The 19,116-nt window shown below is 39.7% G+C and overlaps 1 protein-coding gene across 2 annotated transcripts in view; it reads left to right on the plus strand.

Moving 5' to 3' along the window:
• The first annotated feature begins 317 nt into the window (after positions 1-317).
• The window catches only part of LOC111953770 (cadherin-10-like), a 61,978-nt gene continuing 43,179 nt past the window's right edge, over positions 318-19,116 (plus strand). The window contains exons 1-2 of one of the 2 annotated variants that reach the window (XM_070435457.1): positions 318-732; positions 7,790-8,142. In XM_070435457.1, the coding sequence (XP_070291558.1) occupies positions 7,927-8,142 (216 nt within the window). In that variant the 5' untranslated portion in view covers positions 318-732; positions 7,790-7,926. The remainder of the gene's footprint in view (positions 733-7,789; positions 8,143-19,116) is intronic. The other variant, XM_023973261.2, reaches the window with a different exon arrangement.

Below are 19,116 nucleotides of genomic sequence, written 5' to 3' on the forward strand. Positions count from 1 at the left end.
CTTCCTTTTGATAAATGTTTTGTCTATCTGTGTTGCCATGTATGAATATGTGATTCAATAGTGGACCCCCTCGTAAGGCATAAACTTTACCTCCCCCGTCCTCAATTCCACTGCTGCTTTAGTCAACTGCTGCTTCTCACTGTGAGTAAGGGCACTCTCTTTTCTCCCTTATCCTTTTCCCCTCTGCTTCCTTTTCATTTCTTTCTCTTTTTTTTCTCTCCCTTGCCCTCTCTTTCTTTATCGCAAACTTGAGAATGGCAGCCAATCAGAAGCAGAGTCCCCTTTGCTTCAGCCTCCCTGACATCCACAGCCAGAAGTGGTGCAGCGAGAGAGAAAGAGAGTGAAGGAGGGAGAGAGTCAGAGAGAGAGAGCGATAGATGGACATAGAGAAAGAGAGAGGGAAAAGATAGAAAAAGAGAGAGAGGCAGGAAGAGAGAGGTTAGAAAGAAAGAGGGTGGGGGAAGAAGATCAAATGTGAGGCAGGAGGTGGAGCAAGAGAGGGAGGTAGAGGGAGAAGAGCATAGAGAGAGACAGAGGAAGCAGGCAGTAGGCTCACACAAACACTGACACACATACTAGCGCTTGCAGCACTGTTCAGTCTTGGATGTAAGTGCAGCCGAGAGGAGATAGAATAAGTGCCACCGCTAAGCACTGCTACGTGAGGAGTGGGGAGACAGTACCATGACACTCAGAAACACAGATGGACAATACTACTAGCTGTGAATAACAAAGGTAAGGTTCTGTTGTTTTGTTTTCTATTCTCTGTTTTGCAGGATTTTTTTATATCAAATCTCTCATCTCCATCTCTGCAGTCTTAGGAAACTTCAAAATAAAAAGTGCTAGATGAAGGGCAGTAGCTACACGTAGGATATTAATTTGAGCCAGTTTGCMACAGCAGGCAAATAATCCTGCAGCAACAGGAAATGTGAATTATTATTTGGTTTATAATTAATGGACATTTTTGCAGGGGTTCAAACATGGGTTGATACATTTTTTGTAACAGAAAATCAAGCCTGAAATTTTCAAAGTGGAAATTACTTTAGAAGCCTTTTTAAACCTCAAATACAATACAGGTTTTACATTTCCTATCAATTTAAGATTCTACATCTGTAAATGCATTCAGATACTTTCTTAAACAAAATAGGATGGACACAGTGCTCATGCTACAGAATTTACAGATGTGAAGGGCAGTAACTACATGAATGCAGGGACTTTTCATAAAAACAAACTAGGACTGGCACGGTGCTCYTACAGTGGATTTACAGATGTTGAAGGGCAGTAGCTGCATACAGGTAACTGCCAAAATAAAAGAAACACCAACACAACGTGTCTTAATAGGGCGTTGGGCCACCACAAGCCACCAGAACAGCTTCAATGCTTCTCGCTTTGGCATAGATTCTAGAAGTTTCTGGAACTCTATTCGAGGTATGCGACACTATTCTTCCACAAGAATCATTTGGTGTTTTGTTGATGGAAAACACTGTCCAGAATCTCCCATAAGTGTTTAATTGGGTTGAGATCTGGTGACTGACTGACGTGTGTGTGCGCACATACACACACACTTTAAACCCCTATGCTCCTTTGAGACGCCTCTTGAGAGCTCTTCTTCTAACCATGGTAGCCAAAACAATGGGCAACTGGGAATTTTTATACATGACCCTAAGCACGATGGGATGTTAATTACTTAATTAACTCTGGAACCACACGTGTGAAAGCACCTACTTCAATATACTTATAATTATATGTATCCTTCATTTACTCGAGTTTTATTATTTTTGGCAGTTACCTGTAAATTTAGAGACTTCCTAAACAAAATAGGACTTGCATTGTGCTAGCTCATACGACAGATTTACAGATTCCTCCAGTGTATCACTCTGATTAAATGTTTCATGACCGGCCTCACACGCTTCCAATAAGCTAACTCATATTCAGACTTTTATGTCAGCTACAAGAGTGATTTGTGTGTGTGTGGTAGCAATGGCAAAACCTTACATGTAATTAAGTGTAAGCAGGTTTGATGGTGAGGCACTGCACTACTGCTCCTACCTCAGCTCAGATTCATGGAAGGGTGAAAGAGTTCATTGTGGGGTTTTGAGCACTGCAATAAGAGGGGCAATGAGTATGTTAGGACGTTTATGTTCTATATACCCTACAGCACAGAACTAATCTCTCTGTCAATCTCTCTCTCTCTCCATCCCCATGTCTCTGTCTCTATCTTTCTCTCCATCTCTGCATCCCTCTGTCTCTTCCTCTCTCTCCTTGTCTTTCATCCTCTCCCTATCCGCTGTTGTGTGCTATGGGGCTTGGTAGAGACCGCCTTATAGTCACACATGTGATTTATAAGGGTGCAGTTTGTACTGGGTCATTTGGGTAATGCCATTATTGTTTAACACACATTAACCACTAACATTTTCATGAATTATTATTGTCAGATATGTAATGGCCTTTCAGCGTTCGAATGAATAACAGCAAAACCCTTTATCCCTCCCACACAGACACTGCATGGTTCTCTATCTCTCTCCCAAACACTCAACCAATGCTTTCAACAGGCTCAAATTGAAACATGACAGACCAAATTCTAAATGAACACGTTGGATATATATAGGGAAATCTGGAGAAAAAAATCACATGCGGATCAGAAGGGTTGTCATTGTTATAAAATGCTTGGATCAGGCAACAAAGTACATTTTGTGTAGTGGGGCTCATCTAAAACACATAATACAAAATATAATCAATGAGCTGACATGGACTGCAAAATAAATTGTGAATGAAATTGTAAGCTTTCCGTTCAGTTTTAGTGCATCAAAATTACACCACTAACTCTACGTGACAATTTATGCAATAGGAAGGATTTTGTCTGTTCAGGGCCTAACACATTGTATAGTTCCACCTCCCTTTGGACCAGTTTTCAGGGTACAAAGTGAAGACAGCATTTCAAAATTGCATTTCAAATTTGCAGCAGGTTCTGTAAAGAGTTGTCAAGCCTTGCCAGAGACTGCAGCAGGCAGCCAGGATGCTAGCGATGTTGGAAAGGTCTAGGGCTCCACCAAGTGGACACTTTTTTCAGGTCTGCTGCTTTTTCACAGCTGCATCACCGCCCCTACTGTAGTAGCACTTAGGCTCTGTGGTGGTCTGTCAATTGTGTAGTCTGTCAGTGTGCAATCAGTAGCTAAAGCCACTCAATCTGTCAATCACAAAACAGGCATTTATAGTCCTTGACCTCATTGCACCACAACTGCCTTAATCTCAAGTGCACAGTTTTGTTAAAAGAAGAACCACAAATTGTTTTTGGCAAATACTTATTCAAACCATCGCTCCGTCTTGCTAAGATAGGTCTATCCACAGGGACATCACATGAACAAAAAATATAGCCCATGATGTATTGGGTCATATTTTGGTAGAATGTAACATAAATAAGACATTCTCAAACTGTGGGACGTGGACCACTGGTGGTCTGTAAGAGTTTTCTGATTGCAGAGCAAGATTTGTGTTTGCGACTGAAGTTTGATTATTGTAGAAGAGTATGTGGGCATCAGTGGCCTATATATATATATATATATATATATATATATATATATATATATATATATATATATATATATATATATAAACACTCCATTATAAGGGATGCTTAGGGAGCAATCGGCAGTGTATTGCTAAATGGAATGGTCTTAGCTGGTCTCAGGGTGGTTATTTATTTCATATTAAGGCTGCTGTTGCAGATAGGTTATGAATCTCAGGAGAAATGCACCCAGAATACTCATACAGTATAAAGGGCGAGAGCAATTCCACTGACCGTGTCTGTTAGGAGTCTAAACACTCCCAACTTATTCAACACGGTGTGTGTTCATAAAAGTCATATTCAAAGGACAGACAAATGGTTGATAACCATATAAGCCTTCATAGAAATAGTGTTTATTCCACTAGCTTTTGCCAGAATGGACAACCATAAATTGCCATACGCTCTACTCAAAGACTTAACTTTAAAGAGCATATTTAATGAATTGTTTGTTTCATGCATCTCTGTCTGTTTGCATGCCAAGCCTCTCAAGCTTCCTACCACCTAATATAATCATAAACAACTTTTTTAATATACTGTAGGCATTTAATTGACTAATCAAATCAAGATGATTCAGTGAGAGGAGTTATAGCATCTGGTCAAGAAATCGAGTCAGTACGCTCTGCTCAGGGTGTGGAGGAATTTTAAAAAGACACACTGGCCTAATGCTTAATAGACATGGTGCATCAAAGATTAATATCCAGAATGCTATTAAAACTCAAGGACAGCCTTGAATGATAATTAGAAAATGCAATCACAGGAATCAGATCAAATTAATTGCCAGCCAATGTTTCCCGATTTCCGGGGTTCTGCGCCTGCCATGCCGCCTGTCATACTCATGGCAAAGCCTGGGCACGTAGTGAAGTGATAACAGCACATCATCATCAGCTTATGGCTTACTGGCACCCCACGACTTCCCCCAATCATCGTGGCTTCATTCTGTATCTTCTATCTGGTGGTAGGGAGAGCGACACCTACAGTTGATATCACATTTTCTTGGTTCATACAGTACATGTTGTTAAGCGTACTGTATGTTTTGTGAAAATGATTACTTTGTCCTCATGTAGTGCACATTTTTATTAAATTAGTGATCGTTTTCTGTTCTTGTACTTTAACAAGGTTAAACATCTGGGAAACTGCTCGACCGGGGTCTTGCTGACTGAAAATGAACTTTAATGGTTTAGTTATACTTTATATTTTGAAGGCTTGACCTTGGATGACAGCTGAGGCCATACCAGTTTCCCCAATCACAACTGTCTCTCTCTGTTACTGTCCTAACCTTTTAACATTTGGATATAAGCCATAACCTGCCTCTTTGAGAGTCACGGTTTGATTCAGTATAGGCATTAGCCTTAATGACATGAATTACATTCCACAGTGCTCTTTAAGACTGATGGAATGAATAATGTTTTATTTTGAGATCTCATTAGCTGAATTATTTGATTTGCATTCATGGGAWAATAATTCATTTACATGTGGCAGTGCTTCAGTTTCATCAATGGAACCGTACTCATTTGGCTACAAACAAGGTCCTTTGTTCGTTCCCAATTTTTTTTTTGATTGTTGAACAAAAGCAGAGAAATTATCAAATATGGTCCTTGCGTGTTCAAGGCCCCTCGTGAGTTACACAATGAATGCTTGTCAGGATGACGCTGGTACTATGGCCTTTCCACCAGCGTCACACTAAATGGGCTCTTTTATAAAAGGGAGGACAAGATTTATTAGGATTAACTTTCCAAAGTCCATAAATGATGCATGCATCCGCAAATGACCTATCAAGGCTGGCCCTGGTGGGGATTCTGCTTCATCTAGGTACTATAGACTGGTTAGCTGACAACGTCACAAAGACGATGTGTGCGCTTCGAGGGTGGCAGAGGTCTGTGTTTTTTATGATTCTGGGTGGCCAGACAGCTAACAACAATGACAAGAAGCTGCCATGTGGGGATTCGTAGGTGGCTCGTTGTCTCTTGTTATGACACCATGTCTGTCTTGTTTTGAGGTTTTTCGACTCTTGTCACGTCTATGCTTATACAATATGGCTAAAATTAACAATGTGTTTGAAAGACAACAAGTGCTCATTGTGCAAATGTATTTATTATTTCAATAAAGATTTGGAGAGGAAATATAGTTTACATGTTGTCAGCAATCCTTTGATTCTAAGCCAACCCAGCCTCTTTGCTACACGGTTGCGCACTCATCGGTTTTGTTGCTAAACAACGCACTGTCTACATAGCACGTGCCATGGAGTCAATAATACAATGGTTACCTTTAGAAGCCAAGGTTTGGCTGCCAGCAAGCCCAGTAGATATAGCTTTGTCAGTGGTCAGTCACCATATATCAATACACAGGAAGATGGCTAGCTTAAGTTGAATTTGAACCAGGCTAGGAAAACTGTGGTTGAGTTAGCTAGCTAGCTAAGTAGCTGGGAAGCGAGCTAACTTCCTTCAATTACCATTCTAGCCTGGCGGAATTTAATTCACTTTGTCAATACCTATTGTTTCATTTCACAACTGGCTAGCAAAATTTAACTAATGATGAAAACAGAAAATAGCTGTTACTAAACTGTATTACTTATTACTACTCTATTACTAATCAAATCTAAAAAAAACAATTGATCAATGTATTACATTTTAATGTTTTACTGTAAGGGAAATTAAAATAGGCTAGGCAACGTGTTGCAGTAGGCCTTTGTAGAATAATACAAAACATATCCTTGACTGTAACCAAAAACAAATTACTCTTGATTTTATATCTTTTCATGGATATATTTTCACATATGTATTCATGAAATTCATCCTTTACAATTGTTTATGGATTATTTATCAACCGTTGGTACTTATGTTTATATCAGGAATCAAGGTAAGACCCAAGTGCAGACTTTGTGAAAAAGAGAGACTGTGGAAAAACAGGAACAGAGAAAAATGCTGGTTGACTTGAACAAACAAGACGAACTGGCCTAGACAGATAGAAAACACAGGTATAAATACCCAGAGGATAAGTGGGGAAGATGGGCGACACGTGGAGGGGGTGGAGACAAGCACYAGGACAGGTGGCACAGATCAGGGTGTGACAGTTTATGGCAAATCATTTGACCTGCACACCTTGCGTGTAAATATTATTCTGGACTGCATTACTCTATTACCAATCAAATTGATCAAATCTGCTACAAGTTTGGCTACCAGCCAGTTTAAGCTAGTTTAACAGAGCTAATCTTAGGTTAAATGTATGACTGTTTGACTTGCCMATTGGAACTATAATTCCTTTACTAAAAGTTCAATTCAAGCTGTATCGCTGAAGCATTACAGATTGCACTATAGACATTTTAAAGGTAATTTCTGATTGGGCCAACACATGCAGCGTTTACCTTGAAAGCAGTCTCTGCCAATGCGGGAGCATTGTCTTTAGCTGAACTTAAATTTCGTAACGCTGGACATATGCAAAATGGATTGAATATCGCCAAAGATAATTACTGAACGCATTTAAGGAAGTTTCTAATTCCATATAATTCATAATTGTCCCCCACGATGAAATTGGACAGGGAACTGTGGATCTGTCTCCATCTGTCCATCCGTTCGTACATTAGTCACACGCAATATTTCAGATGGCACTGGCCCGATTTTGACGAAGTTTGGGTGAATGATGAGGCTTGGTATAGAGATCTGGCATTTACAAAATTACACTGACTGGGCCAAGGCGGGAGCTATAGTAATTAACAAAAATGTGTTAGTCACACTCAATCTCAATTGACCCAAGGGGTGGGGGGGCGACATGTTTATGTTGCCTGTATTTTTCTCTAGGAAGATTAAACAGTAGCAATGTACAACACTGGCAACACTAAAGAGCTTTGAAACCAATTATCTCTTGATACAGATCAAATATCTTAATATCTTAATATGAGTTTGCTCGAGCAGGAAAATTATCCTGCAACAACGAATGTGAATTATTATGTGGATTATAATTCATGTACATGTTTGGAAGTCTGTCATTTCAAATTGGAAATTACAAACTTCAGAAGCCGTTTTAAACCTCAAATCCACTACACATGTTTTATTTCATGCACTGCAGAAAAGTCCTCCTGCCACAGGTGATCAAATTAAGATCCTACATCTGTATTAGACACAATCAGACAATATGACCATTGGGAGGATATTGAAACCCAATATGACTGCCTCAAGTCAATATCCTGCTTGTGTTATCTCTCTAATTTATCCATGCTCTTCTTCTTCACAGGGATCAATAAGGGATCAAAGGGAAGAAGACTACAATGCCTGATTTGGTTACATTTCATTCCAGCGTGCATCCTACCAGAAGGCCATTACCATAACTCATTAGTCATACAGAACTATTTCCCCGTGTGATTGGATACCATGATAACCAATCACTTCCTGGGTCTACTGATGCTCTCCATCCTGCAGCCAACCAATGCCCTGCCTGTGGCACCTGGAAATACTGTGAATCTCTTGGGAACATTGCAGGAGAAGGATGATGGAAGGATACTCCAGCGCTCCAAAAGAGGATGGATGTGGAATCAATTCTTTCTTCTGGAGGAGTACACAGGGAATGACAACCAGTATGTTGGCAAGGTAAGGGTTTTGGGCACCATTTTTATGGGACATTCTTGGTATGCTGCCTTGAGGTGATCGATTATGTCAAAGTCCACTCAGTCCAAAGGACTGTTCCTGTTGTACGTGACATAACTTTCAATAGTTTCAGAAAATGTATACATAAATAGAGAGGAGTGCACCAAATGAGAACTCCCTTAAGGTAAGTACTAGCTTGTTAGGCCAATGATCATAGGTGAAGGGAATGGACTTCTATATCCTAGCAACAGGCAACTAATTCCAGCCATCCTTCCCTCATTCACACAACAATTCAAAAACAACAAAGTTGGTTATAAATGAGTAAAATAATTAAGAATCGTCACTCAAAATAGCGATTTAACATGACACATAGAGGAGGAATAGATGTTCCATATACGACAGACAATTTAACCAAATCAAGTCATGAGGTAGACATAACGGCTAGATAAAATAACTGACCCAGTACCTCACATCGCCAAGGGCCTGATATCCTCCTCTCTCATGCTGACACAGCTCTTCAACTGACAGAGGCTTGTGTTAGCCAGTCAGGGACCAGATAAGAACGCATAAAAGTGGAAACATTTCTCAGAGCTATAACCCCCCACTTTAGATCAAAGGAGTGACGTGTCAAGCCACCAGTGTTAGTGCTAACACAGAGACAGCTAGTCGCAGTGTTAGAGACGACGTTACAGTTATCATCCTGAGGGAGGGGAACGAGGTGACTGTCGACAGCCAATTTTCTCAGAGGAAGCTGGCTTTCATCACCTGCCTCATCCTCAGGAGTAAACAAGTGTCACGGTACAGGGTGGAGTAGGAGGATATGACTACCAGTTTGGCAGATAGCATCGTCCTGACGCGTTGGAGACAGGGGAACAACAAGAAGACAAAGATGGAGAGAAAAGGGAAGTGGGTAACGGAGAGAAAAATAATGAATCAATCAAGTCAGGCCAATGACATTTCACTTCACAGAATTCAGGCTTTCTTCCTGACTCTGATGAACTCTGGCTGGTACACTGGCAAGTTTCTTTGCATGACAGCAATCACATGTGCTGGCTCTTGACTCACCCAGTGTCCAAAATCATTCACAATTAAACTGTCAGAATGACATGAGGTCTCAATGAATAAAGTTGGTGAAAAAACAAAGCCCACATGCTGGCTTTACTGGGGAAGCTAATTCCATCAGCTTCACTCTGGAGTTGGTGTCTGTGATGAAAATGTGGTGAAAAGCCAGGGCCGATGGACAGGCACCTAAAGGCCCAGAACCAAGTCATCAGGTCTTTCTCATGAAGATAATTTCATTGCATTTACAGTGCACTGTGGGAGGATTTATTTATTTCACATCCAATCAAGTCCCCCATCCACCACCCCTCTCACTAAACCCACATACAGCTAAAGTATCTTCCTCCTCTCCACTGGCGTAGCGGAAACCCCCTCAGCCCCCACAAGGTGGGTGGACCAACCAACACTGTCTAAATTGTAATACAATTTTGTATAAATAACTTTGACAGTAACCCTCCTATTAAATGTCCATATGTAGCAAGCAAACTGTTTGTTTTGTCCAATATACATGGGTACAATATAGTTTAATGCATCCAATTAGCCAATTTCTCAGCTGCGCCAACGGCAGACCGCCTCAGCCTCCTCACATAATTGGCTATCAAGTTAAAAAAAAGTTAGGTGAATAAGTTCGGAGAGTGAGTTCATTGTTAAATATGGACAAACAAAAGGCAAGACAAAGTGGTGCATGAAAATGCAGCAAAAATGCTTTATCTGATCAAGCTTGTGCCAATTACAGATCTACCACCTCGTCCTCGACTGTCGAAACACCATCGCAGATAGAAGCTAGTAGGCCTACTTATGTAGCAGCTACCACTAGCAACCTCCCATTCCTGACAGAGACCTCACTGCTCGGGACTGGCAATGACAGTGGCCTTGCTCCTCTTCTTCTTACTCCCCTCGAGAATAGTGACAGTTCCTCTAGTGAGAGTGCCGGCCCTCTTTCTCCTGCTCCTTCTCTCCCAGAAAACTAAGACCCAGCGGCACTCATGAGAGCGACCCCACTTCTGTGAACACTGGTAAGCCTATGAGTAATTAGTAGGAAAAACCTGACAGTGTGGAGTCTGACTTCCAATGTGCAATATAAATAGGCTACCAGCTAAATACTGTATATAGCTATAGATAGGCTAGTAGGTTAGACTGCATTGTCTGCATAATGAAGAGACATCAGTGTTCCTCTCAGTTGAGTTTGTCTATCAGCCGGTGTAAAATCTTTAAATGTGGGAAGATAAATAATGATGTTATTGTTTCGGTTTGTTGAGAACTCGTTTCTTCAGCTTTTATGGTACCAGAACAATATTGGTACATTTTAGGAGCAGGTTTACCTAAACACTGGATCAATCTGGTATCTTATCATGATGTAGGCAGTCTCAATACACAACTCAGACATTTAGGGATCATCATAGATGTACATCATATAAAATATTATGCTGGAAAGATTTAAACTGTTCATGATGCTGAAATGGCTTCTCTTTTAGGTGAACTTTACATTGCGAATGGCCCAAATTCACAAAGTGTCTCAGGGTAGTGCTAATCTAAGATCAGTTATTAATGATTACATGAACAGGGATGCCCTGATCCTAAATCAGCACTCCTACTCCGCAAAACTTTAGTAAAATTTGCCCAGGTGTGTATTTGTCAGAAAACTCCACTGCATGTGCCTCTTGGAGTTGTTTATTCACTATCACCTGATCTTCAGCGAGCCATTTCAGACTGCCACTAGCATGAGTGAGAGTATTTAACAAGCCAAGCCCTCGTGGAGGGAGGCCTACTTCTTCAGTATGGCTCTGAAGTGTGAACACTTGCAATGTAATCAGACGGCTTTTGTGTCTGGAGTTTCTTTTTGTAAGGGTGCAGTGGCCCACATCACATTCAGTTCCATCCAAGCTATGCATGTGAACAAAACCCCTTTAACCTCGTGGTAGTGTGTGATGCTTTGTGTCTGTAATCAAATGCTGCCGGTCTTCAGTTCCCACTACAGTTTCTTCACAAATTCAGTTTCTACTGTTCATAGGAAAAAATGAAGAATCTGAAATAACACTACTGAATGTGTATAATCCCCGAGTACAACAACTTGAGTTTATGTCCAAGATTATACACTAAACAAAAATATAAACGCAACATGGAACAATTTCAAAGATTTTACTGAGTTACAGTTCCTATAAGTAAATCAGTCAACTTAAATACATTCATTAGGCCATAATCTATGGATTTCACATGACTGGGAATACAGATATGCATCTGTTAGTCACATACCTTAAAATAAACAATAGGGGCGTGGATCAGAAAACCAGTCAGTATCTGGTGTGACCACCATTTGCCTCATGCAACTTGACCTCTCCTTCGCATAGAGTTGATCAGGCTGTTGATTGTGGACTGTGGAATGTTGTCCAACTCCTCTTCAATGGATGTGCGAAGTTGCTGGATTTTGCCGGGAACTGGAACACGCTGTCGTACAGGTTGGTCCAGAGCATTCCAAACATGCTCAATGGGTGACATGTCTAGTGAGTATGCAGCCTATGGACAAACTGAGACATTTTCAGCGCACAGGAATTGTGTACAGATCCTTGCGACATGGGGCTGTGCATGCTAAAACATGAGGTGAAACCTGCGGATGAATGACACGACAATGGGCCTCAGGATCTCGTCACCGTATCTCTGTGCATTCAAATTACCATCGATAAAATGCAATTGTGTTTGTTGCCTGTAGCTTATGCCTGCCCATACCATAACCCCACTGCCACCATGGGCACCTGTTTGCAACGCTGACATCAGCAAACCCCTCACACGACGGTACAGTTGAAACTGGGATTAATACTTGAAGAGAACCATTTTCCAGTATGTCAGTGGCCATCGAAGATTATCATTTATCCACTGAAGTCGGTTACAATGCCGAACTGCAATCAGGTGAAGACCCTGGTGAGCACACAGATGAGCTTCCCTGAGACGGTTTCTGACAGTTTGTGTAGGAATTCTACGGTTGTGCAAACCCACAGTTTCATCAGCTGTCTGGGTGGCTTGTCTCAGACCATCCCGCAAGGGAAGAAGCTGGATGTGGAGGTCCTGCGCTGGCGTGGTTACACGTGTTCTGAGGTTTTGAGGCCGGTTGGACGTACTGCTAAATTCTCTAAAACAATGTTAGAGGTGGCTTACGGTTAGAAAAGTCAACATTTAATTCTCCTGTGGACATTCTTGCAGTCAGCATGCCAATTGTACACTCCCTTAAAACTTAAGACATCTGTGGCATTGTGTTGTGTTACKAAACTGCACATTTTAGAGTGACATTTTATTGTCCCCGGCACAAGGTGTACCTGTGTAAAGACCTGTCATGTGGATCGATTATCTTGACAAATGAGAAATGCTCACTAACAGGTAAGCAATTTTGAGCATAACATTTGAAAGAAATTAACTTTGTGTGTATGGGACATTTCTGGGATCTTTCTTTTCAGCTCATTAAAAATTGTACTAACACTTTACATGTTGCGTTTATATTTTTGTTCAATATAGATTATAGGACTAAGGGCTTTCCAGCACTCCAGCGGGAGTGGAAAATATTTTGGGTATCTCAGATTGTTCTGGCAATTCTCACATAGTAACTGCATTGGGAGAAAGGATGTTTAATATGTTTTTATATTTGTATCACAAACCTTTTTTTATGAAAAACATGATAAAATGTGCCTTTTTTACTTATACATGCCTCCTTAACCTTTAAGAAGGCCCACCTATTAATTGAAATGCATTCCAGGTCACGACCTCATAATGCTGGTTGAGAGAATGCCAAGCGTGTGCAAAGTTGTCATCAAGGCAAAGGGTGGCTACTTTGAAGAATCTCAAATATAACATGTATTTTGATATGTTTAAAACTTTTTTGGTTACTACATGATTCCATGTGTTATTTCATAGTTTTCATGTCATCACTATTATTCTACAATGTAGAACATAGTAAAAAATAAAGAAAAACCCAAACTTTTTTTGATGTATGTTGAGGTGGATGATGTTTGGATGAGTAAACAATCCATGGAAAAAATAGATGTAAGTGCATTGGAATGTCGTCCTTTCTAATATAAGCGAGTGACTGTTGCGTATTATGAACCTGCTTATTATCAGTACTTACAGTAATGATGAGAGAGAGAGAGAGAGAGAGAGAGAGAGAGAGAGAGAGAGAGAGAGAGAAGAGAGAGGATGAGAGAAGAAAGAGAGAGAGAGAGAGAGAAGAGAGAGAGAGAGAGAGAGAGAGAGAGAGAGAGAAGGAGAGAGAGAGAGAAGATGAGAGAGAGAGAGAGAGAAGAGAGAGAGAGAGAGAGAGAGAGAGAGAGAGAGAGAGAGAGAGAGAGAGAGAGAGAGAGAGAGAGAGAGAGAGGAGAGAGAGCGCGCATAATTATTCTGTATCCGTTCTGGGCTCTATTTTCCTATCCCCTCTGCAGCACTAAGCAATGCTCACTACAGACCTGACAAGAATTGCCAATGATTTTGCTACTTTACTGGCTATTCCTCTGTGCTTGTGCAAGGGGATTTAAGTCATCAAAATGCTCCTCTGTCAAAGGCTCATTTTTGTGCAACAAGAACTTTAGAAAGAAGAACACCAAGCCTTACTTATAATACTGTATTTACCTAGTTACTTGTGTCGCTCACCTTGAATCCTCAAGAATGCATCGCTATTGAATTCTAACTATTCTATGTTGGTACCAAACTCATTAAACAATACTGCATTTCTGAAGGACAAGATCAAGAAACTACAGTCTTTCTATATAGAGTAGCCTATCGGGCATTAGGTCATAAGTAGTACATATCATAGCAAGTCATATACGTTTATGTTACTTATTTTACTCATGGATCCATGGATCGAATCTATACCACTACATGACTTCATAATACTGCATGAATCACTGCATGAATTGACACCATACTGTTTCACGAATGGATTGTGTAATACTGCATGAATCACTCTATAATACCTAATGAATCAACTCTAAAAATACTGCATGAATCGACTCCATACTGATGCATTGAATTGACTCAATAATACTGCATGAATCCATGCAGCACAGGGTCTCAACTAACCTGTACCCTCAACTAACCTACCCATTGACTTGGTACCGGTACCCCCTGTATATTGCTTCATTATTGTTATTATATTGTGTTACTTTATTTTTTAAAACTGCATTGTTGGTTAAGGCCTTGTAAGTAAGCATTTCACGGTAAGGTTTCACTACACCTGTTGTATTCGGCGCATGTGTGTAACGTCCTGACCAGAGTTATTATGTGTTTTGCTTGTTTAGTGTTGGTCAGGACGTGAGCTGGGTGGGAATTCTATGTTGTGTGTCTAGTTTGTCTGTTTTCATGTCCAGCCTAATATGGTTCTCAATCAGAGGCAGATGGTAATCGTTGTCCCTGATTGAGAATCATATATAGGAGGCTTGTTTTGTGTTGGGATTTTGTGGGTGTTTGTTTCCTGTCTCTGTGGTTGTCTGCACCAGATAGGTCTGTCTCGTTTTTTTGCACATTTTGTTATTTTATGTTTGTAGTGTTTCACTTGTTCTTTTATTAAACATGTTGAACACTAGCCGCGCTGCACTTTGGTCCTCTCCTTCACCTATGGAAGAAAGCCGTTACAATGTGACAAATAAAATTGTATTTGATTATATTGTTTACCCCATACTAGTGTGCCAGCATGCCAAATATCCATATGGCTTGTGAAGTTGTCCATAAGCGGACCTCCAATAATTACCTTTTAGTGTTTACCGTTGGAGCGTGTTGTGTACTTTCTGCCTTTTTTAATTCAATAATTGCAAGCCTGTGTACAGTACATCCCTTAGGCCTGTGTTGTCTGAGGATTGTCAAACTCCAATTAGCTGGCAGACCTGACAGTATGGCTCCACAGTATGGAGTTCCCTCTTCACCTCCCTTTGATGGTCTCCTCTTTGTTTTCTTCCTGTCAGTTCTCTTTATGGGATTAACGACTGAGTCTGAGAAGCATAGACTATGTCCCAAATGGTACCCTATTCCCTCTATAGTGCAGTACTTTTGACCAGGGCTTATAGGAAACAGGGTACCATTTGGGACACAGACATACTGCAGGAATCATCAGAGGAATGTTCAGTGTGAACGGAAAAGACACAGGGTATAAATTAGTAATATGAATGCATTTTAGGAGRAGCTACAGATGTAGGATGTTAATTTGAGCCAGTTTGATACATCAAGAAAACAATCCTGCAGTAACAGGAAATATAATTCATTATGTAGATTATAATTTCAGATTTTTTTGTTGTTGTTGTTGATAAATTTTTTGTTAGGGCAAATCAAGTCTCACATTTTAAAGTCTAAATAATAAAAGAATTCCCAGCAACAAAAACTGACCAAATTAAGATCCTACATCTGTGCTGTACATTTTATGTTGAAATGATTATATTGACTTCATCATATTCTTAAATGTTCAGCAATGAACATCATGAATAAAACTATTCACAGACTGTAGCTGGGTCATTCCAACAATTCTGTACCTTTTGAAAAATGTAACTTTGTCAAGAAAAACATTGATTTCACCTCACATTCTGTTATAAAGAGCTCATGTTCAACAGTTTTTTCCATATTTAGAGGTTAAAGAAAATGACTATAGTAAGTGCCTATGAAGTACCAATTAAAGTAACAGGGTTGACATTTTCATCTTAAAATAGCCATATTCCCATTATGACAGGATGAATGCAAGGTTGCTGTGTGCAATAGGGAGTGGCAGTTGAATGCAAGCTTTACAATTTCATTTAATTGTCTATCTATTGGTAACAGGGTTGACGTGTTCTGGTCTACCCGCTCAGTTTTACACCACAAAACACAGGATAATTGCCAAAAAGAGAAGAACCAACACACCTGCTTTTACACTATGATTTGATTATTAGATGTTCAATATATGTATATAAAAAATATATAATTTGTAATAGTTAACATAAAACGAGAGTTCATTCAAGTAACAGGGTTGACCTTAAAATGAGGGACATATGTAAATGAATGACTGCATGAAATAAATCATCTTCAGAAATGACTTTGTCAAAGCAACAAAATAACGACATGATGGTGAAAACATGTAAAAACGTTGGGGTAGCCCTTTCCTCCATCAAATGAAAAAATCACCCTCTAGAGGCCTCATGGGTGGAATGTTATTAACATTGTTCTTTATTTCATAATTATTTATTTTTATTTTGTATTTTTTTAATCCAGTGTCTCTATGTCAAATTGTTTTGTTATATGTCAGTCTTCTGTGATGTACATCAAGTGTCATATTGGGAAGAAAACTCAGAATGGAATACATTTCAACTCTATATCTGACATGGTACAGGTGTCTTCTTTTTTTGAATCCATAACCATGTGTGTGAGGTGTATACCTTTGTTTTAAAGTAGATTTGTTTAAAACTATCAAGAAACACTGTGTGACTCTGATTTAGCTCGCTGCAGTAAAAGGTTTTAAGTGGGTTAAAATCTTCTTAGAAGTTACAGATGTGTACAGAGGGAAAATTCTTAATTTTGGCACTGAAGCAAGTCTTTATTCATATTAAAATAAGAGGTGTTGAATTCTTCACGTGGTCTATATTAAAGGGCAATTACATTAATATTTCATGCTATTAAAATTCAATATTGGTGCCTAATTTCTACTTACAATATCTTTAGGGAACGACGCAGCTGTATTCAAAGTCAGCATCCCAAATGGCACCTTATTCCCTATATAGTGCATTACTATTGACCAGGGCCAAGCACCAAATACGGAATAGGGTGCCATTTGAGACATAACCATAGTTGGGTCACAGTGTGCATCCTTCTCACTTTCTTGCCCCTGTTGCACTGTTGTTGATCCCAGTTTTCAGATTGCAGAAAATACAGTGGCTTGCGAAAGTATTCGCAGTACACCAAATGTGTTTGCTTATTATTTTCTTTAAGCAATGGCTTTTTTTCTGGCCACTCTTCAATAAAGCCCAGCTCTGTGGAGTGTACGGCTTAAAGTGGTCCTATGGACAGATACTCCAATCTCCGCTGTGGATTTTTGCAGCTCCTTCAGGGTTATCTTTGGTCTCTTTGTTGCCTCTCTGATTAATTCCCTCCTTGCCTGTGCCATGAGTTTTGGTGGGCCGCCCTCTCTTGGCAGGTTTGTTGTGGTGCCATAAACTTTGCAATTTTTTACAATGGATCTAATGGTGCTCTGTGGGATGTTCAAAGTTTCTGATATTTTTTTATAACTCAAATCTGATCTGTACTTCTCCACAACTTTGRCCCTGACCTGTTTGGAGCGCTCCTTGGTCTTCATGGTGCTGTTTGCTTGGTGATGCCCCTTGCTTAGTTGTGTTGCAGACTCTGGGGACTTTCAGAACAGGTGTATATATATTGAGATCATTGCACACAGGTGGACTTTATTTAATTAATTATGTGACTTCTAAAGGTAATTGGTTGCACCAGCTCTTATTTAGGGGCTTTCATAGCAAAGGAGGTGAATACATATGCACACACCACTTATCCGTTTTTWTTTTAATGTAGAATTTTTTTAAACATGTTCTTTTTTTCAATTCACTTCACCAATTTGGACTATTTTGTGTATGTCCATTACATGAAATCCAAATAAAAATATATTTAAATTACAGATTGTACTGCAACAAAATAGTAAAAACACCAAGCGGGATGAATACTTTTGCAATGCACTGTAATTAGTTTCTCCCTGAGTATGTTGATATTAATATTCATGAATAGTATGATGTTGATGCTGTGTCCCTCACTACTTGTCATTTAGGATGTGATGGCCCAAGAGATATAGAGCTAAATATAAGCCTCTGACACTATTATCAACAGTGCAGTAATGAGCTTCAAGCCAGTCACTTATCATACTTGCTTGAGGTAATGCTACTTTCTTTCAATACGATGAATAGTACAGAAAGAGGCACTTAGATGTCCCTATTTCTTTCCATGAAATTATTGCATTTTCATGTCTCCGGGTCTTGTAGGCTACTTGCATTATACAAACATGAATTATTGTGGTTTACATTGAACATTAAAAATCAATGTTGGGTGGCTTCTTTTGTGTCTATTGTTAGATGAGATTTAAGTGGACACCCTGCTGAGGTAGTAGGGTATAGGGACACATGCAGGTGCACGTTGTCAATAATAGGACAGAGTCACACATCCATGTCCATGTGCCTCTTTCTTAATATGGACACCATACAGGTCTTCCTCTGTGGCACGTGGAAAAGGTGCATGCTAGTAGTATGGCTCTTTACAGCTTTGGTTGCATTACTATTATCTCTCATTTTCCCCTGAAGTGTGTACTTCTTAATTTCCCTTCATAGATTTGAAAGGTAATGACTGGTACATGGAAACACCGTCTAGCCCATGCCTACACCAATCCAATGTTTTTAAATGTGTGGGGAGTCGTAGTGAAAGAGTGCACAATTCAGAAGGAKGGAGAGATTATTGGGATGCAACCTTGGTGTCTTTCCCAGAGGGGCTTTATCCTCCCTATAGGCAGTGATGGYAAAAGTACCCAATTGTCGTACTTGTGTAAAAGCATAGATACCTTAATAGAAAGTTAKTCAAGTAAAAGTGAAAGTCAGKCAGTAAAATACTACTGGAGTAAAAGTCTAAAAGTATTTGGTTTTAAATCTACTTATGTTTCAAAAGTAAATGTAATTGCTAAAATATACCTTAAGTATCAAATGGAAAAGTAAAATAATAAATCATTTAAAATTCCTTATATTAAGCAGAGCASACGGAACCATTTTCTTGTTTTTAAAATGTATGGATTGCTAGATTGCTTGAGGTCAATCTGTTTTCCAACACTCAGACATTATTTACAAAAGATGCATTTGTGTTTAGTGAGTCCGCCAGGACAGAGGCACTAGGGATGAGAACATGTGGTGTTCTGATAAGTGCGTGAATTAACATTTTTCC

Source organism: Salvelinus sp. IW2-2015, linkage group LG27 (assembly GCF_002910315.2).
Source record: "Salvelinus sp. IW2-2015 linkage group LG27, ASM291031v2, whole genome shotgun sequence".
NCBI classification, from domain to species: domain Eukaryota; kingdom Metazoa; phylum Chordata; class Actinopteri; order Salmoniformes; family Salmonidae; genus Salvelinus; species Salvelinus sp. IW2-2015.